We start from the raw sequence: 25,897 nt of genomic DNA, 5'->3' as shown, positions 1-25,897 counted from the left end.
TTCAACCTGTCTACCTTATCTTTCCAAGCTTAGAATTCATTGAAAATTACCACACAGCAAGACGACTTAAAAATATATGCCAAAAAAAAATGCGGAAGATTACCAGATGTCTGACTGATAATTGCTTTATATTAATGTTCCCTCTTTTATATTTTGTAGCTCTAAAGCTTTTCAACACTAAAAAGTATTCAAAGCAAAGTTGCTGTTTTTTCTATTCATTATTAGAGGAAACATGCAATATGCAGTATGTTTCAAGGAGACAAAGAACAAGGAATGGAAAAATCAGTAAGTTCCTAAAAAGTCCAATTGCAAAACTTCACCATTTCAGAAAATGTTAGGAATCACTACTTCAAAGAAAAGCTGATTATGTATTTTGATTGTCTGGCCTTTCTCTACTCTGTCTGAACAGTGTGAAAACCATTTTTATCATATCAGTGACTTTTAGTTAAGTAATGATAAATATTTTCTCATGATGATTCACGTATTTCAGCAAAAAGTTGTGTTAAAATTTACTTTAAGTTTCTCCGAGATAATAAAATTTGAATGCTGTTCCAAATGGACAGTTTGAACTGCAGATACATGCTATTTGGAGAAATTTTTACCTCTTCAATCATTCACAGGGAGGCAGTGAGGGCTCAAGACTACATATTGCCAGCTGCTTAAGCTCTTACAGACCCCATTGGGGGCTATTAATACCCTACCTTACAGAATTTCTATGCTGATTAAAGATAGGGTTCATAAATGCCTGTGATACATCAGTTCCAGAATGGTATAGGCACCCAATTAATCACCGCTTATTGTTATCATTGAAATTAGTGGCATAGAAGTTTCACATAGCAGAATGCTACGGATTTTCTAAGAGGGGTCTCAAGCATTTTATGGTTCACTCATTTACAGCAAACCCATACATCTATACTAATTTTGAGTCAGCATACTGCCTGAAATGTATGCATAGTAGTAGACTTTGTTGATCATTTTACCAGCATAAAAATCTCATACTAGGCCGGTGCTACTTATTTCTGTCCTTAAAACCAGCTGAAGAAATGGAAGATAGGCAGATTCCATTCTTAACCCATACTTAGGCAGGCTGTCTGGCTGGATTCTGAAGCAAGCCCAATTTGGAAACCATTAATCTAGTTAGGATATGGAACCATGCTACATAACAGAGATGGTATGATTTGTAGATATTTACAAATATTTTGCTTAGAATAATTGAATCTGGGGAAAAAAAAAAAGTGCCATGTTCATACAAGCCAGTTAGGCTCTAAAACACATTCTCTTAACTACACAATCTGCTTTCTTAGGAAATATTATTGTCTTTCTATTTTTCCATATTGATGCTCTGATATGCTCTTATTTGCTTAATTTTTAGAAGGTAAGTTATTTCCATTATTTTGATATCCTTACAGTAATGGAAACCTGGTGGCACAGTGGTTAAGAGTTCAGCTGCTAACCAAAAGGTTGGCAGTTTGAATCCACCAGCTGCTCCTTGGAAACCCTGTAGGTCAGTTCTACTCTGTCCTATATGGTTGCTGTGAGTTGGAATCAACTGGACCACAATGGGTTTTTTGTTTTTTTGTTTTTTTTGCTTATGGTATTAAGGGTCATTGTTATAGTGCTCCAAATGAGTAAAACATTATTTGCCATATTTTTTTTTTTTCTCCTTGAAAGTTAGTTTATTAAAATAGCCCTATTTGGTCCACCATTGCAAAAACATTAGAATGCTAGATAACAAATTCTGGTAGGGATTTGTATGCGAAAAACAACACTAATTCTTCCCTCGTTCTCCTAAACTTTGGATTAAGATATCACAAGTGCATTTTGGAAAACACATCTTGGTCAAATTTTTTCCAAATCGTATATTTAAAATAGTAGTGCAAGTTTCAAGGTGTTTTTCTAGACATTTCAAACTTTCTCTTCACTGTTTCAATTATAGCCCAAAGTTATGTCAATAAAAAGCCAGGTTGCTACTGAAAAGATTTTGCTGTTTTGCATTAAGAATCAGTACTATTAGACAAACATACATTAATAAGTATTTTGAAGAATATTGCTTAAAAATAAACTATTCTTGAATTCCTTATGTCAAAAGTTATATAATTTGTAGGTATTTATAATTATTACACTAATTAAAATTGGGTTATTTAAATATCAACTGATAAAATAGAGAAATACATATACATATATCTGTCAAATATGCATGAATATATATGTATATATATACATATATAGCATGTATATACACATATATATATACATACACATACTTATTTATAGGAAATATATAAAGTAACTTAAGCAAATAAATATATAAAGTAACTTAAGCAAATAGATGTATATTGTCATCAGTACCTGAAAAGACTAAAAGTGAATAAACTACACGTTTCTGGACTGTAACTTTTACTTCGCATCAATTCTTTTGTGTATAAATGATAACCAAAAAACCAAACCAGACTGGTTGCTGTCAAGTCGACTCTGACTGATAGCGACCCGATAGGACAGAGTAGAACTGCCCCATAGAGTTTTCAAGGAGCACCTGGTGGATTCAAACTGCTGAAGCCACATAGCTTTTCACCACTGCCGCCAGGGTTTCCGTATAAATGATAGATAAAAGAAAATACGCCCTATGTATGTATGTGCTGATCTTTTTAATTTATTTATCTCTTAATTGAGTAAGTATTATCCATTTTCATGTCCTAGAAGAGTCAACAGAATGATGACTGGAGTCTTGTCTTCAAGAAGTTTTCATTTTAAAGAGTGATTCAAGATACTAAGCTTCAAATGGGAAAGGTTACCTAATTCAGCCTAGAGAAGAGAAGATTTCTTAGAAGAAATGACATCTGATGAATGTCTAAAAGTATAACCAGTAATTAGTCAGGCCAAGAGAAAGGACAGGGAGGTACAGGCAAGAGAACTGTAAGAGCTCAATCCATGGAGGAGAGATATATATAGACAGGAGACTGCTGAAAATTCTAAGCTCTTTGGCTTTGTTAAGACTTAACCCAGTATTAGTTAGTTGCCAGGGAAATTAGGATCGTGGTTAGATTTTCACTAGATAAATTACTTGCTGGCATCTTGTAGGGTGGATTTGTTGGGGCTAGAGACAGGAAAAGCAATTAAACGCAGGGGTTTTTAACCAGATGGCCTTCGACACCCAGAAGGTAGGAGACTGGTGAACTTGAACAAGGAAAAGTTGCAATTTTTTTTTTTTCATTAATCACTTATTAACATGTGTGATTTTTAACCATTAGAAACATAAGGACCAAACCACAGTGCAGTATTATCATTACTGGTCACATTGTAACCAATATAAACCATAGATAGGTTTATATTATATTATAGTTGTAGATACTTTAAATTATTTATTCTTATTCTTTTTTCAAAACTTTTTTTTACTATACTTCAGATGAAGATTTACAGAACAGACTAGCTTCTCACGAAACAATTAATACACATATTGCTTTGTGACATTGGTTGCCAAACCCACAACATGTGAACACCCTCTCCTTCTCAGTCTTGGGTTCCCCATTACCAGCTTTCTGGTCCCTTCCTGACTTCTCGTCCTTGCGCTTTGGCTGGTGTGCCCATTTAGCCTCGTTTTTGTTTTATGGCCCTGTCTAATCTTTGGCTAAAGGGTGAACCTCAGGATTGTCTTCATTACTGAGCTATAAGGGTGTCCGGGGACCATATTCTTGGGTTTTCTCCAGACCAATAAGTTTGGTCTTTTTTTTTTTTTTTTTTTTATTGTGAGTTAGAATTTTGTTCTACATTTTTCTCCAGCTCTGTCCTGGAACCTCGATTTTGATCCCTATCAGAACAGTCGGTGGTGGTAGCCAGGCACCATCTAGTTGTGCTGGACTCAGTCTGGTGGAGGTTGTGGTAGTTGTGGTCCATTAATCCTTTGAACTAATCTTTCCCTTATGTCTTTGGTTTTCTTCATTCTCCCTTGCTCCAGATGAGTGAGATCAGTGGAGTATCTTAGATGGTGACTCACAAGCTTTCAAGACTCCAGACGCTACTCACCAAAGTAGAATGTAGGACATTTTCTTTATAAACTATATTATGTCAATTGAGTTAGATGTTTCCCAAGACCATGGTCCCCACAGCCCTCAGCCCAGTAATTCAGTCTCCCAGGTCCCTTTGTGCCTACTTATGCATTTTATACTATTATGAGAAGGGGGTCCCTGGACTTCACCAGGCTGCCACAAGTGACCATAATTCAAAAAATGTTTACAATCCAGAGATTGTTTCAGTATTCCAGGCAATGCATGAAATCTTGAAGTAGGATAATGGTAATAATCAAGCAACATCAAGAAGTAGGCAAAATCAAGATGACTTAGTGATTAACTAAATTCAAAGAACCAGAGAAAGAGTGAAGTCGATAATGATTGTGATGTTTATAAATTGGGTGACAAATTGATTGATGATGTGTACTTCTGGGACACATCAGGATAGGGGTTGTATTTAAAACCATGGAGTGCCTGAGATCATACATCAGGAAAAGGTAGAGAAAGAAATTAACTGAGGACAACACTGTAGGAAACCATTATTCAAGGGGCAGCCAATTCATTATTTATAACTATGGCATATTCTGGAGTCACTGAGTGGTACAAATGGTTAACACGCTTGGCTCTAATTGAAAAGTTTGAAGTTTGAGTCCATTCAAACTTGCCTCAAGAGAAAGTCCTGCCAATCCACGTTCAAAATTCAGATATGGAAAACCCTATGGAACACAGTTCTACTCTTACACACATCGTGTCACCATGAGTTGGAATCAACTCAATGGCAACTGTTTGGTTTTGGTAGGATGTATTCAATATATGCAATGTGTCAGCAAGTAGAACTACTATGTAAAGAAGAAAACTTTGACAAGCAGTTGGCAGTTAATTTGTAAAGGGCCATTGGCTATCACTCAGCATTTATAATTTTTGCACCTGCAATTATTTGCATGCAAAAAAAAAAATACATCCACAGTTGCCTAATTGTAGGCAGAACCATCCAAATTTATTCTCAAAAAGAACACAAAGAGATACCATCTGTGAAAGGGCAGCAAACCTCTCAGACCTTTCCTGCTCCAAATCCTATGAGGCTGGTGGGCCTATTTCCCTTTTGGCTCTGTCTAAGGCTTTATTCTTGCTTGAGCTCATTCAAGCATCCCAGGCTAGTCTTATAAGCTGAGAGTTAGCAGACCTTTCCTCTCATCCAACCAATAGTCTCTTTTCTCCCAAGCGTAAAGTGTACTGTATTATGACCAAAATGAAAACAGAAGCAATTTCTGAAGCATATTATTTTCCCTTGTTAGTGTGAGCAGATTCAATTCTTTATTCACATGTAATTTTACGAGGTAGGCAATTTGAACATTATAAAGATGAAATCCCATATAAATTCCTGCTCAAGGGTGACCTGAAAATTATGTTATTCTACTTTAAAAAAAAAAAGTTTTAGCCATTTATTAAAAATATTGCTGTCAGTTTTGATAAAATACATTCATTTTTTCTTCATTATATTATTAGGGCCATCATAAAATTTAATAATTATCCCTTGAAGTTTGATTTCCTACAGAAGCATCATAACACAATCAGTATTATAGCAAATAATTATTAAGCCATATGAAGACCGTTATGATTTCAGATGGGAATTATGTAATAATAGATGAGAAATATAAAACCCAGATTAAGGCTTAATAAAGATCCTCTTTTCATACAAAGTTCAGTAATAATAAATGTAGGGACAAGAGGACTTGCTTTATGAAAATGAAAGAGGTTTCCAAAAAAATGTTTTTCAATGGTTTTGATAATAGTTTAAATATTGTTTGCTTATCATTTAATCATATTAAACATACTTTGGATCTGATAATTCCTCTGTAGTAGAAACAGTATAAATTATAAGAAAGGGTAATTGGGTAGTTTATTAGGCTAATGACTAACGTTAGAATATAACATGTATTTCTTCTATATGAAATGAGAGGGATCACACATTTCCACTCTACCTAGAGTGTTTGGAATTGTAATAAAATATTACCATGAGGGCTTGGGGAGGGGATGAAAAATTAGGAATTCTAAAATGTTTACTAGTTTTTATTATTATTATTTTACTTTTAAAAATTACGGTGAGTTGGGAGGTACATTTTTGCTCTACTACATTTGTCAATGGTGTATGGGCCACAAAAAGGTGAAGCATTAATTACACGTCAGCCTTGAGTTTATAGACAATGGAGCACATTTTTAGACTTTGCAAGTATGGTGCAATGAATCGAATTGTGCCCTTTCAAACATGTGTTGGAATCCTTATCCCTGTACCTGTGGATGTAATTCCAGTTGGAAACAGAGTCTTCTTTGTTACGTTAATGAGGTCATATCAGTGCAGGGTGTATCTTAAACCTACTCACTTTTGAGATAAAAAGATAACAGATCAGGCACAAAGAAGCAAGCACAAATAGAGGGAAAGATACGTGCCACATGCAGATCACCAGGGACCACCGAGAATGCTAGAGAAGCTGAAACAAGGATTTTCCCCCAGAGTGGACAGAGAGAGCCTTGCCCTAGAATCAGTGTCCTGAATTCAAACTCCTTGCCTCCTACATTGTGAGACAATAAATTTCTGTTTGTTAAGGTCACCACTTGTGGTATTTCTGCTACAGCAGAACTAAGGAACTAAACCATATGGTAAAGTAACTTAATCTAGCAAAGGGAATTAATTGGAAGCAAAACATAGGCCAGCTATTTGTTCTTTCTGTTGTATATGATTGAATATTTCAATGGATGCAATCAAAGTTTAAAATACTACCAATTGGGATAACAAGTAACAATGATTCATTTTTATAAAGTACAGAAAGAATTTTTGCAACAGTAAAATGAATAATACTACTCACATCCAGAGCTACCATTTGTTGATACCAGAGTCAAGTTGGAAGGCCATGGATTCCGAACAATATCTTGCCAGTGAATTGTGTCTGCATAACAAAGGAATTTGTTCTGGTCTACATAGACTCCGCCATTCAGGATTTCTGTATTAAAAAGAGAGAGAGATTTTTTTTCAAACTACTTATTGTTGAAAAGGTAGTTAATAAAAATGGTTAACTCAAACTATTTTCAATGTTAAATTGTAGTTACAGTGTTAATAGCCAAGGTATCCTGATTGCAGAGATTTGGAAAAATTGAAAAATATAAAGAAAAACAACCATTCTTAATTCTAAACCTCAGAAGAAAGCACTCCTAACATTTTGGTATGGAAGCATTTATCTATCTAATGAAATAATACACATGCAATATTTTATAACCTGTTATTTTTTATTAATATTATAAAATGAGTATTTAATGATAATTAAATAGTCTTCTATGTTACTTTAATGATATACCAGAGTATAGACTAACTAGTAATTATTTAGCCAATCCCCTATTGTTGGTCATTGAATTCATTTTGAATATTGTGTCATTTAAATTATACTTAAAATGAGTGTCAATGTGTTTACTTCTGGACATTTCTTTAAAATAAATTTCCACAGGTGATACCCCAAGTTCATAGTGTGTGACTATTTTTAAGACTTTTGATAAGAGCTGTCAAATGTTCCTTAGAAAGAGTGTATCAATCAATGTGACATTGACTGGAGTCAGTAGATAAGTAATTAGCACAGAGCAGAAGATAAAATTAATGTTTCAATCAGAAAAAATGTTCTTTGACATCTCTAATGTAGTTAATAGAGTTATCAATTATTGTTTAAAAATAATACAGTGCAAGACAAAAAAAAAAAACAACTATGGTTCATTGAAAGAAGGGTATGACCGTGGAACAGAATGAAAGCCAATTTTACTTGATTCTATATATCAAAACAAGGAGCCTGGTTAAAGCGATCAAGGGCTAACTGAAATGTTGGTGGCTGGAAACCACCAGTGGCTCCTCTGGAGAAGGATGCGACAGGCTGCTTCCGTAGATATTTGCCACCTGGGAGACCCTATTGGGGTTGCTATGAGTTAGAATCAACTGACAGTAGTGGTATATATCAGAATACTGGTCTTGATTAGCTAAGTTGTCCCCTATGAAAAATGGCTGACCACATACAAGGATTCTCTTTCAGATAGTTTTAAGTTATATAGAAAAAAAAAATGAAATATTTACTCTGAAAATGTTACTTTTATTATATGAAGATAACGATTAGAAATATACACAGTACCTTCTTGCCCAATATCTACTGTATTTTTCCCTCTTGCTCCATACAAAAACAATTAAAAAAAACCCCATATATCAGTCCATACAGCATTCATCTACAAGTAATAAAAATGCAATTAACGGCAGCTTAAATAATAGATTATTTTTTCTCACATAACAAGAAATCTATAAGGAGGCAGGTACAGATATTATTTTAGCTGCTCAGCTATCTTCAATGGATTGAGTTTCCCTCATTATAGGCACAAAATGGCTTCTGTAATTATAGGCATCTGTTCCAAACTCCAAGCGAGAATAAGGCAGAAGAGCAAACAAAAGATTTCTTCCTATTTAGAGAGACCTTGACTCTCTATTTGGGGAGAGATGCTCTCCCCAAGTGTTACACCTACATTTTATCAACCAGAACGATATAACATGGCCACGTCTACTGCAAGAGAGCCTGAATAAGGGAGTATTTTGGTGGATATACTGCTACCCCAAACACAAACCACACCACTATGCGTGTTAGTGAGGAAGACGAGGGATATGAATATTAGAAAGGCAACTGACAGTGTCTGCCACCATAGCCTCGAGAAAATCATCTATCCTGTGTAATCCCCCAAGCTCAACATCTAAAAAGGGATACTTTAAAACAACAACAAAACAAACCAAAACCCATCGCTGTCCAGTCAATTTTGAATCATAGCAACCCTACAGTACAGAGTAGAATAGTCCATTGGGCTTCCAAGGCTATAATCTTTACAGAAGCAGACTGCCATATCTTTCTCCCAGAGAGCAGTTGGAAGGTTCGAACCACTGAACTTTCAGTTAGCAGCCGGGTGTTTAACCACTGTACCACCAGGCTTCCTCTCTTTAAACAAGAGGGAGGTTAAAAAAAAAAATGAAAGGGGCATGTGGCACCATTAAAGGGGTATTCATGGGAGGCAGATTGGTGGGCACATTCCGGGTGTCTTACTGAGTTACGTGTATAAGATCTGCCAGATTATTTTTAATACTGCAGGCCTTTCCACGTTTAAAGCCATTCTCTTTCCCATCATCAATCCTCTCACTGACTACTGGTTCCTTTTTTTCAGATGAAGCATGGGGGAGGGGAGGGTGGAGAAGAAACAAAACAAAAAAATTAGATCATCTTTGTACTTCTAAAACCCTGTTCATTATTTTTCATGACCTAAACATACAGTCTTTATCATAGTAGACGGGAAATGCAAGACGTAAGAAAGATTGTGAAAATGGATTTCTATATTAATGTTTCCATCTAAGAAATGTGAAGATCTCATACTAATAGCTTTCTCATGAGACATTAGGTGATGATCTTCCGTGTCACAAATAATTCCTCATTAGGTGACAAAGAAAGCAGATTTTGACTGCTCTCTAGGAAATGAAGGTTATTTTTCAGCCCTACATTGGGAAAAATACTATCCTAAAAAAATGTGAAGAGGGAAGGTAATTGCTCAAACATTGTGGAGTCTATATTTTTCAGGAGTCACATTTTAATTCAAATAGTTCATGCTGAAGGAACATAATATCCATCTCCAACTTCCTATATAAAGATATTCAAAGAGAATCAGATTATATTGTACTGAATAATAATCTCATCAAATCCCTTTCTTCAACAATATTAATCTGCTACCAATGTTGACATTTGTTTCTTAGAAATATTCTATTCAAGGGCTTTGGCTTATACTTGGAAATGGGACTTAGAGAGGAGATAATAATAACTGAAGTATCATCTTATATGGTAATATTTCAAATTAAGACTACAATCCCATGATTTGGGATGATAAAATTCAAAACCAAGCATCTGCTAGCAATTCTGGTCAGCAGGATTTACAAACTTACAGTATTTAGCCATGGACACTTTATTTGTATAGTTGTATGTGCTTCCCTGGAAACACAGTCCTTTCCCCTTAACCTCTGGCCTCAACTCTATTTTGCTTTTGAATGACAAACCATGATGTTTATAAAATGAACGTTTTCACTGATGTTTAGAGTGCAGTTTTCATGTAGGCTTTCTCTTACATTTCCTTTTGATCAGCTTGCTTACCTAAACATTTGTTAGGTAGTGATACTATAGTTGCATTTATCCATTTTTAAAGTTTTCATTGATTTTTCTAACTTACAAAGTTTTTAAAATAATAACTGAGTAGGCTATTGTGAGGAAATATTTATGTTTATTTCTGTTTTCAGAGATTCAAATTACTTGACAGACGGTTATCTAATGTTTCTGCTTTGGTTGACTACAGAGGCTTGATTGCATGTTTAGGTTAGCAAGAGGGACAAGGCATCAAATGAGAGAAAAGCTTGGTAAGACATTTATCCAAGAAAATCCCAGGAAAATGTTGGGCTGCACTTTAGATCCATTTTTGCTACCACAAAGGAACAGCAGAACTCTTTGTGTTATTAAAGATTTATTGAAAGGTGTCTCCTCTTTTACACCAAGAGTTTTCCTATCATTTGCATGAAATAAAGTGATTAATAACTAAATTTAAGAAAAAAATCAAGACAAAAAAGACAATTTCTAAGCCTAAGGAAGATGGACAAATGAGGCACAAATTTAATTGCCCTGCAAACAAAAGATTGCATAAAGCCCGGAAGAGTGCAGAAACTCAAAAATTGTTGACAATAAATCAGACTAAATTAAGAGAAACACAAACATATTCTTGATCATTTAATCAACTAGTAGAAAAAAAGTTGCTAGGAAGTTTCTTTTCGTAGTCTATAAAAAATATCTTTGGCAAGTCCACAAAACAGAATTGTATCATTTTTAATAAATGTCATAGTTAAATATAATAAGACACATTACATATGACATTCTGTTTAAAAAAAAAAAAATACTTCCATTACTAAAAAATCCTGGTAAACACTTAACTATATTCATGTCTCCAAAATGTCCTACTAGATTAATGCATGCAAGCCAAGTAAAAGATGTCATGAATAGATTTTTCTTTTTATTTAGAGTTAGTAAATTGTAACCTACACTACTGTCAAATATATTGACTGTAACTTGTATATAGCACACTATTTATAACGGAAATATACTAATGAGACTAAGCTCTACAAAGGCAAGGGATATTTTTCTGTAATGTATCTACATCATCAACTAGGAGCAATAATTGTTGAATGAGTGCTTGTTAAATTGAACTGAAATATATATACATCACAGAATTTGCCACCAATGCTGATCAGTTAATTTCTGTTGTAGTTTCTAATTTTAAATTATATTCTGACCTAATAAAAGTAAGACTAAAAGTTATCTTTTTTCCATAAATATCTTATAGGTCATCTTAACTTATTGTCACTTCCATTAAGTCAGGGGTGGTTTTTCTTTTCCTCCAAGCCATATCCTTGATATCTATCATCATGCAAGGCACAAGGCACTTACACAATAAATATTTGTTTAATGAAAAAAAAAAACTTCATAATATCCTTAGAATAGAAAAACTTTTTGAGTAAAGCAATAAATATAGATCTTAATTATAAGAAAGATAGAGTTGTAAACTAAAAGGGAAATTGCATTTATTATATCAAATGCTTATAATTGATAATGAACAAAAATTATTGCAGACCATATGTTTGGTATTTATAAGGTACATTTAGACATTTTTCACTAGTATTCTTAAACCTATTTTTGTGAACCACATTTAATTGTTATGCACCAGGTGAATAATGATAATGTTGAGCTATTCCAGACAGACTAAAACTCCTCCATACCTGAAAAAATAACCTAGTATATGTTACACAGAAGTCTAAAGAACTGGGACTGGCCAACCCTGTGTTATAAGAGAGAATATACCTGATTCAAATTCATCAGGCTTCAGGGGGAACAAGGTAGAATCTTCAATAATCATATTTATGGCATTTATATATATATATTTATATGTAAATATCCTCTCTCATCCAAAACATGTATTATAATATACAAGTCAGTTGAAATTTATCACTAGTGCTTATCAATACCTTTAAGGGTGTGCTTCTATTTTGAACTATAAATTACTTCATATTTTTCTTTAAAATTACTTTTCAGAAAGTTACAAAGTGACAATATGACACTTAAAAGAGGACATAAAATACTTGCGTCCTCACCCTCCAATCCACAAAGGTTAGTCATTTGATCATTTCCTACCTCAATTCTCCTTTTCATGAGTCCAATGAAGAAGGAAATATTTATGTTATTTAAATGAGTTATTTTGTACTCTTCATTTTTTTTCAAATGCTAGTTATGATAGTGAATTTTGGTATGAGTGCCCATTAACAGACTTATTGGCATTTTTGCAAATATATTATCTCAAAAGAAAATGTGGTAAAATACTGAATCATGGTTTTTTAATTTTTTTCCCTGACCTGTATGCCGTAGCATAATTGTGATGTAACATTCCCTCTGAAAAGGCAAATTAATGTGACCCCCTTACTAGGTTTAAGTCCACAAAATTACTTTGACCTCATGTGCAATTTGTAACTGTTTCATAAATAAGATTGAATGTCTTCCTTTTTTTCAAAATAAAGATTATAATTTTAGATGCAGTCAGCCATATTCTGCTTCAGTCTATATGATTGGTGTTAACAATAAATATTTCACTTCTACTCTCGAAATCTACCAACTACAATGATATAAGATCTAATAAGCAGGATATAAATATGTAACCTGAATTACTGACTGTATAGCTAAATGGGTGTATCTGTAAAGGTCAACCTTAGAATTAAAATAATAAAAAAATAAAGATTATAAATACTATAATTGTTTAATTATAGTGGGGGAATCTGAATAAGATATGCGTCAGACTGATATTGCCTGTCCAAGCCATAGGGCACAACCAAGAAGCGAAAACCCATAGTGGCATAAAGACTATTTTCAAGATGCAGCTACAGAAAGCAGTTACTGGACTTTGTCAGACATAAAACAATGTTTCTTTCTCACTGTCATCACCTCAAGACACACAAGTCTGCTGGCAGATAATGATACAAAAGTAATATAGCTCACGTCATCCACCTGTAATACTTAATACATCATCTCTGGAATAGCTTTGGTCCAGAGACTCCTGTATCTTTCCCAAACCCAGACCTTTCAGCTGGGAGCACAAAGAATTGCTGCTACCCTACTGGGTCAGCCTCAAGGTTCATTATTAATAAGCTGAGACTCTAAAGGCTAATGAGAACTGGGTGCTTGAGGAGACAATGGCTCATTCATCATCAATCAAGCTTTGAAGTTTTTATACAGATGATTTAAGGAGAGTTGAAGTGTGCAAAATTGAAATGTCACATTTGTATTGGGCGGGGGGGAGAGGGTGATAATGTAAATGAGTGATTTAACCTTCTGTATTTCAGCTCAATGATCAGAGGCAAAAGCTCAGGGATGTAGATATCGAATGGTAGGAAGCTACAGTGGACTTCTTTTCGATCAGAGGAAGGCAATTTCAGGAAGAAATTATCAGGCCCACTGGCTAAAAATCAGTTTAAGAGAGAAAATAATAGCACAGATATCTTTATTTCAATTGAATGGAGCTCAGTAATGTTCTCCACAATGTTCAAATTTATTATTATATACTTCAGGGTACACTAAAATTCTTAGCTTTCATTATGTTTGAGAGTATGCTACAACCACCTGGTTCTTGGAGGTGCCCCTTCCTCCAGCTCCTATAACACTGATGATCTGAACCACTCATCTGAAACAGAGCAAATACTACTTTACATTTCTACTTATGCTTTGTGTGCATGTCTTGTCTCTCCTATCACACTGTGGATTCCTTGAGGAGACCATGATAGACATCTTTATGCCCTAGTGCCAAAGAAAGTCCAAAGCACATAGGAGAAATAAAAATGCTGCTATTGTTTATTCTGATGATAATGATAACATCCTTAGAATATGACTGACATTTGCAAAAAGTCTATTTGATTGGCAGCAATATTTGTGTTCTCTCCTGTTTGAGTACTAGATACTGTTTACATTAACATTATATACACAATATTGAACAAAATTTGTGCGATCTTAATGTATTAATTCTTTCAATCTTTTAGGAAAGTAGTATCACTTAAACTCATTTTGTTTTTTAACCATCTTTAAATTATGAATTTCTATCCCAATTTGGTCTCTAATATCATTATATAATTCTGTGTATGTCCTATCTTTACTTCTATATGTCTAATATTTCCCCTGTAATCCTTTCTCCAAATTGAACTCTTCTGTATTTCCTTATTTTTGTTAAAATAGAAATAACATGTCATAATGTCACTTGTAGTCAAAGTTGAGATTTATCATTAATTCTTTCCCCTCTATATTTAATCGGTTATAAAGTTCTAATGAAAATTCTTCACAGTGCCTCATTTAACTTATCCTTTCATTTTATACCTACTACCAAACCAAACAAGCTACGACTGAGTCAAATCTGACTCATGGAGACCATGTGTGTCATAGCAGAACTGTGCCCCATAGGTGCTCCTAGGTGCCCCCCACCATGGATGATCTTTTGGAGGTAAATTGCCAGGAAATAGAATGTTAGGAAGTAGATCAGGCCTTTCTTCTGAGGCACATCTGGGAGAACTGGACCTCCAACCTTTCAGTTAGCAGCTGAGGGCTTAACCATTTGCCCTACCCAGGGATTCCTTTATGTTACTGCTACTCCCTAATTCAAGTTCCATCATTTCATGTCAGACTCAACTTGCTGCCTCTATTCCTTCTCCACCAATCTATCCTATACATTTAAGTCCTAGGTGGTGCAGTGGTTAAAGCAGTCAACTGCTAACAAAAAGGTCAGCAGTTCGAAACCACCAGAGGCTCCACGGGAGCAAGATGTGGCAGTTTGGTTCCATAAAAATTATAGGCTTGGAAATGCTCCGGGGTCGCTATGAGTTGGAATTGACAACAGTGGGTTTGGTTTTGGATACTGTGGGTAGGTAGGTAGGCAGAGAGTTGTATTTATTGATAAATATATCCTCCATTATCAGGCATTTGAAGTACAAAGTATTAATATAGAAATTAGTTAACTGAATAAAACTAGGTTCGAAATCTAGTTTTCTATATCCTAGATGTGCTGCGGTTAGTTTCCTCAGCTCTAAAATGGGGATTTTTCCTCATAATATCTGTCACCCAGTTGCTGATTCTATTCCACTTTACACACAGCAGTTACTTAAATAGTTGTTTATTGGCTGATATACATGGTGTTTTTTTCCTATGTTTTCGTATTAATTTTACATTACTTAATATTAGGTTAGGTGTGATTTAAAGAAGACAAGGTCTATTTTTCTTTCATGTAAAACTGGCCAGGTGACCCAAGGCACTGATGGAAAAGGTGCAATTATCATGGGCTGAGACCGCACTTCATCTGGTTGCTCTACTATTTTCAATACAGGAGGAGCTTCTACCTGGCAATATCCATGGAAAGTTGCAGGAATACACGAAGAAGAAAAGAACAAAGGAATGAAAGAAAGAACAAAGGATAAGTACGCTTCCCATAGTAAAGGTATACTACAAGCTTAAATCCCACTGGTTGGAATTCAGTCATGGAGTCACAGGTAGGTGCAGGGAAGGCTAAGGCTGCAAGTCATTGGTGGCTACATGTTCTGGGTGGTCAAATGACTAGCTAAAACTGATATACATTTTAAAAATTAGAAAGTGATAATGGATACTGGGAGACAACTATCAGTCTCTGTTATAATGACTCACAAGAAATCTTGCATCTTCTGAATATGTATAAAACGTATGTATTACATGACTTTAAAAATTGCAAGGATTTTTTTTTCAAATGCTTTTTTAAAGTGTAAGGTGTATATATATAAATATGCAAGTAACATCTGCAATGTACTTTTACAAACTGAACACATTCACGTAGCCAGCATTCAGATCAAGAAATGGAACATACCAGCATCCCAGAATCCCTCCTCATGGTTTATTTCTCACATCACTCCCTATAGGGAATGATACTGACTTTGAACAACAAGATTACTTTTTGCTTGCTGTTGTATTTTACATAAATGGAATAAGAACCTGTGTATTCTTTTGTGTCTGACTTTATGCTCAACATTATGTTTGTGAAATTCATCCATATTGTTATATATAGTTATAGATCGTTCATTCTCATAGCTGGATGGCATCACATGCTTTGTTTATCCATTCTACACTGATGGGCATTTGGGTACTATCCAGGTTGGGGTCATTACAAATAGTGCTGTTATGAACATTCTAGAATATGTCTTCTGGTGGCTACATGTACACATTTATGCTGGGTACATATCTAGAAGTGGAATAGCTGGGCCATAATGGCAGATGGTTTTCCAAAGTGGTTTTTCCAATTTATATTCCCATCAATAGTGTATGAGAAATCTAGTTGTCCTTAACCTTGTCAACACTGGGTATTTTTTACTCCATTTAGTCATTCTGGTTGGTGTTAGTAGTATCATTTTAATGACTAACAAAGGTGAGTCTCTTAAATACTATTTTTGAAGTGTAATTTTAAAAGGCAAGACACATTTCCGTTTACTTGAGGCAGAGTCTTACTTATAAAGCACTGCGGAAAACCCGATTTCTAGTTCAGATCATTAGTAAACAATTCAGTAAATTAAGGTACCGGATTTTACCCTCACAACTTTTTTTTTTTTTCTGGGAGAGTCTGGCTCAGTGTTTTGAAAGATTATCTTAACATCTGAGAAAAACATATTAAACAACTGTGATAATTATCAAAATAGAGAGCAAAGAGTGAATTCTAGAAGATGGACAAAAAATTCAAATTAGGTGAATACCCCTCTGATCAGAGAGATGAACACAATTATGAAGGCATATAAAGGGAATGAGTGAGGAATTCTGCAGCATCTTCTTGCTAATAAAATGGAACACTGCTCTGTACAGAATGCTCAAATATTTTCATTTCTCTATCTACCAGAAAGCCTTCATTACAGACAGCAGTCCTCTTACATAACTCCTCCAGGTTTCCAGAAAATGTAATTGCTTCACTAGAACAGATCAGTAGAGTTCAATGTTTTCATTACCAATAAGAGGGAAAGTTATATTAGTACACAGAAATGATTTGTCCCTTTTATTTACCAGCTTTAACACAATAAGCCTGGGAGGTACTGCAAGGTCACTTTCAAATATCTCACCTCCTATATTAGTGTGTACAATTTTAATAACTCTTCTCACAACATGTGATTACTTCACTATTTCTCGAGGATATTTCAGAAAAGTATGATTTTTCCTGATGACAGTAATAAATAATATTGCTATGTATATTTGTTGCTGACGAGTTAAGACTTGCAAATAAAAGATAACAGCAAGAGAAGAAAGAATGGCCTCATCTTGAAAAATGATTATAATATGATTTTCCAGTATATAAGAAATTGAAAAGGACACTGTTATGGATTGAACTGTGTCCCCCAAAAACATGTGCTGTAAATCCTAACCTCTCCCCCATGGCAATAATCTGATTTCGGAATGGCTTGTCTTTGTTATGTTAACGACACAGGTTTTTTGTGTTTTAGATCAATCTCTTTTGAGACATAAAACCACCAAAACCAAAGCCACTGCCGTCGAGTCATAGCCAACTCATAGTGACCCTATAGGACAGAGTAGAACTGCCCCACAGAGTTTCCAAGGAGCACCTGGCGGATTTGAAATGCTGACCTTTTAGGTTAGCAGCCGTAGTACTTAACCACTACGCCACCAGGGTTTCCTTTTGAGATATAAAAAAAATAGAAGAGATTAAATAAGCAAGCTAGGAGGAGAGATGTGGCAAGACAGATAGATGCCAAGACACATGGAGGTCTCCAAGGAAACAGAAAGCAGAAGCTGGCGCGACAAAGACCTTCCGCCAGAGCCAACAAAGAGAGAAAGCCTTCCTAGAGTCTGCACCCTGAATTCAGACTTCTAGGTTCCCTAACTGTGAGAAAAGAAATTTCTGTTTGTTAAAGCCACCCCCTTCTGGTATTTCTGTTATAGCACTACAGATAACAAATACAAGCACAAACCAGAATAACGAATCTATTAATAAGTGACTGGGGGACATGATGTCTCAGTGAACCGGCCATATTAAAATAATCTTAAAAATAAAGGCAACATTTTATATAGTGAAAAATGAAAGAAGTCATAAGTAGGAATAGAAAGAAGCAGGTACAGAAGCACTTTAAAAAGCCACCATAAGCAGATCCAAATTAACTATGTCTTTTAAAACGAAGTTTTAGTCTAGGGAATATCAGAAAACAATGACTGGATAATAGTTGTCATTTTATAAAGCATTGATTATCAAAATATAAGGCACCATGGTAAATAGAAAGAGAAATATCTTCGGAATTAGATTGTTTTTCATACAGGTTTATTGTATACTTGACATACAGAAAAATTCACATATATTAAGTTCTACGGTTTTTATACGCACACGTACATAATGTGTGTGTGCATGTATATCCATGTAACCACGCCTCAGGTAAAGACACAGAGTATTTCTACCAATCTAGAAGTTTCTCTTGTGCACCTTCTCGGTTGACACCCCAACACTCTCCCCTCCAAAAGCCACTGTTTTGACTTCCATTACCATAGATTAGTTTTTTCTGTTTAAAAACAAATTTATATTCATATAAATGCAATAATAGAATATGTATTCTTTTTCTGTCTTCCATTACTGAAAAAAAATGCTTTTGGGATTCACTTATACTGTTACCCATTTTAGTAGTTTATTGTTATGTACTGTTCCATTTTATGAAGATGTACCACAATTTGTTTGTAGATTGGTTCATACTTTAAGCACAGCTTTGCTAATTTTGGCTATGTAATTTCAGGCAATTAGTCTAAGTTTCTTTTCTATTATCTCTAAAATAACGGTAATAATATCTACATTGTTAGGTTACAGTGAAACTCACAGATTATGCATTTAAAGTGCCTGGTACATACTTGATACTCAAAAAGCGAAAGCAACTTCAAAATAAATTATTAAGGTATTTCAGGAGTTTACTTTATTCAAAGTAACAAAAAAAAAATCTATGAACGTTGGTTAAAGTACAGATCTTTTGGGAAGAAGGAGAGAAAATGAAACCTGAAAGTCACATGAAATTCCAATTAAGATTGGTGCATAGCATAACAATTTTAGAGCTATATAAAAAGAGCTATATATACTGAGCTAAATATGCTTGGTAAAGTAGAAGGTCAGCAAAAAAGAGGAAGACCCTCAATGAGATGGATTCCCATAGTGGCTGCAACAATGGGCTCAAATATAGCAACAATGATGAGAATGGCATAGGACCAGGCAGGACTGGGCAATGTTTCATTCTATTGTGCACAGGGGTCGCTATGAGTTGTAACTAACTGCATGGCATCTACCAACAGCAACAATGAAGTATTATTAAATGTCTTTCCAAAGCTGGTTAATAAAAATACTTTGATTTTCAGTATTAAAAAAAAGTTCCTAAGGACAAGAGTACAAATTCTGTAACTTGCTACCTGTTTCATACTGAATAATCCTGAAAACCTAATTGAATTAACCCTTTGGGTCCTTTCTTGTCTCTTTGTTATCACATTATGTGACACCATTTAGGGATATTAGATTTCTCTGTTCTGTTCAGTTTGGTGCATAGTTGACAAGTCACAAAGCCTCCGTTGTTATTGTCTAATCTCAAGGTGATCTTTACCTCTGCTGCCACTACCAGTGTGCTTTAAAGAAATTAGCATAATTTCCAAAACACTGGGAGAAGTAAGGTGATCTTTCTTCTTCCATGGTAAAGGTCTTGTATTTCTACTATAACGCAATGAGTTAATTAGGAAAATACTAGCACCAGCTGCCATCGATATGATTCAGACTCATGGTGACCCCATGAAATACATAGCACTATTAAATTGTGTAGCTTAGGGTTGAGTAGTGAGATGGGACTGCTCCACACTTTTGTTTAAATTTATTAAGTTTTTTTTTATTAAATCAATAAAATGGATGCAAAGGTAGCATGTACAGCAAGCATTGCTATAATAATACTCTGCTTGATAGAGGGAAAGAGAGGTTGTTACTCCTGACTGAGGACTAGAAGTAATCAAAGGCTATCTTTATCAAGACATGTTTAATTTTAAAGCTATATATTTAAGCTAATTGAAGAAAAATAGCTCATTAAAATTTCTGCAGGAAATATTTACATTGTTTTTATGAACCACATTCTATGGACCCTAGCCCTCCCACCCTCATTTTCATCCATTTGTAAAACTGGTTTTCCTTAGGGCTCTTAGGGAAGTATGTCTGATGTCATAACACAATAGACTCCACTATGCAATGGTATAGCTCTGTAGTGCTATGGTATAGCACTACCGTGTTGTCTAAATTAAGTAAAGATACACACTTTATACTAGAAATCTACTTGCGCAGAGTTAATAAATGCAATTTAAATATTATTTTGGGTATTTGGCTGCTCTCTGAGGCTGGACATGAAAAAAGTGCTCAAGTGCCAAGATGCTTAACAATGCCAGATAGTTCAGTCAACTTAAGATGCCAGCATCCTGGAAGGGAAAACTATTAGTATAATGGATATCTGTACAGGCTATGGAGTAAGATTCCTTGAGTAACAATGTCTCCACCACATATTACCTGTGAGACCTCAGTCACAGCAGTTATCTACTCCATTTCTCAGTTCCATTGTCTATAAAATGGGCACAATAACAATCCATCCCTCACAGAGCAATTGTAAGGAGAAAATGAACTAACACATATAAATTATCCCAACCACATCTGTCACACAGTAAGTATTCAATAACCATGCTATTATTATTACAATTATTATTACATGTTATTATTATTCCATTCTGTGTAGTAGTTTTCTCTGCTCCCTCTCATAACTACCCTCTGGAGATAAGGCAAGAACTGGGGCAGAGCCATTAGGCCAAGTTAGAATGTGTGGGTTTTTATGTTTGGTCATTAAAAAATATATATTTTAACTTACTTATATGAGCGTCAGATGCCCTTTTAGGAGTATATTATGGATTCTGGACACCCACAAAATTAGACCCTGAAGCCCAAACTTTTTTTCAGGGACAGGAGGAGCTCCTGGACCCCAAAGGTATAGAGACAGATTGATTAAGCAATTTTCCAAATGCCTCACACAGGAATTAAGGTAGGATTCAAACGCCTTCCTATCTGCCTCCAAAGCCCATTATTAACCACCTTATTAGAAGGTCTCTCCATAAATCCTGCCATTATTCAAATATTTATAATGCAATATTTCTCTTAGTACTTATAACAGTCCAATGAGGCGATTATTACTAGTCTCATGTTACAAAATGTCAGAAAACTGAAGCTTTGTTGTTGTTGGGTGCCATCGAGTCGGTTCCAACTCATAGCGATCCTATGCACAACAGAACGAAACACTGCCTGGTCCTGCACCATCCTTACAATCGTTGTTATGCTTGACCCCATTGTTGTAGCCACTGTGTCAATCCACTTCGTTGAGGGTCTTCCTCTTTTCCACTGACTGACCCTGTACTCTGCCAAGCATGATGTCCTTCTCCAGGGACTGACCTCCCCTGACAACAGGTCCAAAGCATGTAAGATGCAATCTCACCATCCTTGCCTCTAAGGAGCATTCTGGCCACACTTCTTCCAAGACAGATTTGTTCGTCCTTTTGGCAGTCCATGGTATATTCAATATTCTTCACCAACACCACAATTCAAAGGCGTCAACTCTTCTTCAGTCTTCCTTACTCATTGTCCAGCTTTCACATGCATATGACGTGATTGAAAATACCATGGCTTGGGTCAGGTGCACCTTAGTCTTTAGGGTGATATCTTTGCTCTTTAACACTTTGAAGAGGTCCTTTGCAGCAGATTTACCCAATGCAATGCGTCTTTTGACTTCTTGACTGCTGCTTCCATGGGTGTTGATTGTGGATCCAAATAAAATGAAATCCTTGACAACTTCAATCTTTTCTCCGTTTATCACGATGTTGCTCATTGGTCCAGTTGTAAGGATTTTTGTTTTCTTTATGTTGAGGTGCAGTCCATACTGAAGGCTGTGGTATTTGATCTTCATTAGTAAGTGCTTCAAGTCCTCTTCACTTTCAGCAAGCAAGATTGTGTCATCTGCGTAATGCAGGTTGTTAATGAGTCTCCCTCCAATCCTGATGCCCCGTTTAGAGAGGTAAATAACTGATAAGAGTTCTATGGAAGTGATTCCAACTCAGTTAACTGCTAAGTTAAATTGGAATCCTGCTTTTAAACTTTATATCCTATACAGCTTCCATAATAGGAAGGAAAGGCTGAGAAATCTTTAAAACAGTGTTTAAGCAGAGCTGAAGCACAACTCTATATTATATAATCTACTTCTAAGTACAATTAAGAACTCACGGTAATTTCCCTGAAGTCCTTTCTGAAAATATTTCATTGAGTTGAAAGGTAAAATTGTGCTTTTAAGGGATCTTTTCTACATGAAAAAGTACGTATTTAAAAAAATCTTGGCTCTGTTAGATGTCTGGACTATATCCCAACCTCATCATTTGAGGTACATTCCTTTTGCTTCTGTCAAAATTAGACTCGCAGGAAGAGGCAGCATAAAAAAAAAGCTTCAAGAATTAAGCCTACTTAAGGAAAAACCCTTCAATTCAGTTAAAAGACTGAACTAAAGAAATGAAAGAAAGCCAATTTTATTATTTCCAAGTACTGTGGGAACTGTATGTATGGTTACTGCCCTTGGAAGGTCTGCTTTAATAAATAGAGTAAAATGATTTTTAATTACCATATCCAAAATCATAGCCTGAGTAGGATCTGCCTCTATGTGCTCTGTAGTTACAGTTCTAAAAAACTATGAAAAATGTACAGTTTAAATGTGTTGGGCAGTTGGTTTTCCTTCTTTATAGCTTATTTTTCTATTGATTGTTGTTGATGAATTAATACGAATACAGCAAAAGAGAAAAACATTAAAATTAGTTAAATCAAATCAATGAATCTACATCAAGCTTAGTACTCTAAATATTTTAAAGGCGAATGAGGTAATGCTCATATGATAGAAGAAAACGGAATCTACAATTAAAACACATTCAATCAAATGTAGTATCTTTTCTGCCTGTAAATAAATTTATTGAACATAATTTTTTTTTAATTTTATACTACTCAAAATCGTAAGAGAAATGAAGTATCTTCTTGGGGTGTAATCTTTTAAAATTATCCTTTCTTTGTTTGAAATAAATAAATATCTCTATCTTTAGACATATATATTTGACAATTTTAACACAGGAGAAAATACTGAAGTTGTCAAGGATTTCATTTTATTTGGATCTGCAATCAACGCCCATGGAAGCAGCAGTTGAGAAATCAAATGGCACATTGCATTGGGCAAATCTGTTGCAAAAGACCTCCTCAAATGGTTAAAAAGCAAAGCTGTCACTTTGAGGGCTAAGGTGTACCTGACCCTAGCCATGGTATTTTCAATCACCTATGTATTCCAAAGGTGGACAGTGAATAGGGAAGACAAAAGAACAATTAATGCCTTTGAATTACGGTGCATGTGAAGAATATTGAATATATATCATGGACTGCCAGAAGAATGAACAAATCTGTCTTGGAAGCAGAACAGGCAGAAGGATAGGTAAGGATGGCAACACTTTATCTCACATACTTTGGACGTGTTATCAGGAAGGATCAGTCCCCGGAGGAGGATATCATCCTTGATAAAGTACAGGGTCAGGGAAAAAGAGGAAGAGCCTCAACGAGATGGATTCACACAGTGGCTGCAACACTGGGTTCAAACATAGAAAAGTTTGTGGGGATGGCACAGGACTGGGCAGTGTTTCATTCTGTTGTATGTAGGGTCACTATGAGTCAGAAATAACTTGTCGGTACTTAGCAACAACACAACAACATTAGGCAATTTTATTTAAAATGATGGACAAGGGGGGAAGTAATTTTATTTGTATGCTCAGGATATTTTATTAATTTAATTCACGTTAATTTCATAAATTGAGGAAACAGATAAGAACATAGAATATTAAATACAGATGAGTTTCTACTCTACTTCCGACAAAAGAGTATGTACAATTTTAAAGATTTCATTATCTTCCAAAGTATAAAGTCTAAAAAAATCTTCTCACATATAGTAGGATAAGAAAACATATTTCTAAACATGTTATAAAACTAAATATTTAAGTGTGAATTCAAAAGGATTTAAATCAGATAATTTAATACGACCTTACAAAGGGGAATATTGCAAGGATTATCTGGTATATATTCATATTCGAGGCCTAATTTGGAGCACTGGTGGTGCAGCGTTTAAGAACTCGACTGTTAACCAAAGGTCAGCTGTTCGAATCCACCAGTCACTCCTTGGAAGCCCTATGGTGCAGCTCTACTTTGTCCTATAGGATCACTATGAGTCAGAAGCAACTCTGTGGCAATGGATTGGGTTTGGATTTTGGGTATGCCTAATTTAGTTTTGTAGGACATGTACTTATATGAATATGTCATATTTGAAAGAATTTTACATATAAAAATAAGCTGTATGATACTCGTTTTTTGAAGCTACCTTACTTGAGTTATAAGGGGGGGTAAAAAAAAAAAGACTAACCAGGCTAACATAAAAAATCTACAATCTAAGACAGAATGTTGTGTGAAGTAGTAAGATTATCACTAATATTCTGAGTTCTACTTCTACCACTGTAATTTATACATCTTTCATTATAGTAAGGGAAAAAAAAAGCAACATCACACAAATATTATTTACTAAAATACTACAATATTTTGAGAACTATTCTTAACAGTTTTCTAAGTGGCTATGGTTCTCTATTCTTATTTCATTTCAGAACTCAAAACAATTTGATGGCCACACCTGGCAAGTATTGTTCCAAACTGGATGCTTAACAAAACTAAAGATGTATTTATATATTAAAATGCATTTTTGATATAAAAAATTAAAAATGTCCTTTTTAATCATTTCATATTCTATTTTCTCTGGAGTTCTAAGATTTATGTTCTAAACTGCAACTGAAGGAAGCTTAAGCTAGTTGAAATGCACCTAGCTCATTTCCGTGCTTCAAAGCTTACAGAACCATCTGCTTGTTGGCAGGTGTAATTAATTAGCTAAGTGGAAAAGACGCTCCCTTTTAGAGTGAATAGGGGGAGAGGAGGGAAAACTCTGTGAAAACCCAATTCTAGGCAGACCTATCCGCTGGGTGCCTCTGGGCAAATTTCCGACACTGAAAACTCATTGAATTTAATGGTTCTTAATTTCACAAGATTTCTAATTACAGCCAGGATAATAAGATGTGATCCAAAAGTTGAAAAAAAGAGTTGGCACATTTTCAAGGAAAACCCTTCCTCACAATGCAGACATCCTAAAGTGTAGAAGTTCATTTATTTATACATTTTATCCATTTATCCTCTCAACTTTGTTAATGTGCAATTTTGAATCTATTTGGCTGACAGGTGGCAAATGCATACTAATTATAGGGAAATGTATCATGTTAAATTTTATACTTCAACCAACATTTCTTTCAGGAGTAGTCAAAGAAAAGTCAACTCAAGGCACACCATTAGTCATTTAATACATTAAAAAAAGGACTATATTCTAAGAAAGGAACTGGGCAAAAAATAAATAAATAAAAATTTAAAAAAAGATAGGAAAGGAACAAAGGTCATCAAACATTCTGTAATTTTATCCATATAGCCTATATTAAGTTACTGCTAAAGAATCTCATTTTTTACCAAAACAAAATTCTGTCTTAAATATCTGGAGTTTGGCCTGAGGTGGGTAAGGTAAGCCAGGTATAAGGAATAGAGAGCAGATAAAACTGGCAAAC

At 34.9% G+C, this 25,897-nt stretch overlaps 1 protein-coding gene across 1 annotated transcript in view; it reads right to left on the bottom strand.

Moving 5' to 3' along the window:
- The window catches only part of ERBB4 (erb-b2 receptor tyrosine kinase 4), a 1,250,799-nt gene that overhangs the window by 401,226 nt on the left and 823,676 nt on the right, over positions 1-25,897 (bottom strand). Inside the window, exon 4 of the mRNA XM_064286721.1 lies at positions 6,869-7,003. Within this exon, the coding sequence (XP_064142791.1) occupies positions 6,869-7,003 (135 nt within the window). The remainder of the gene's footprint in view (positions 1-6,868; positions 7,004-25,897) is intronic.

Source organism: Loxodonta africana, chromosome 6 (assembly GCF_030014295.1).
Source record: "Loxodonta africana isolate mLoxAfr1 chromosome 6, mLoxAfr1.hap2, whole genome shotgun sequence".
Lineage (NCBI taxonomy): Eukaryota > Metazoa > Chordata > Mammalia > Proboscidea > Elephantidae > Loxodonta > Loxodonta africana.
This window is presented reverse-complemented; position numbering and strand designations above follow the sequence as displayed.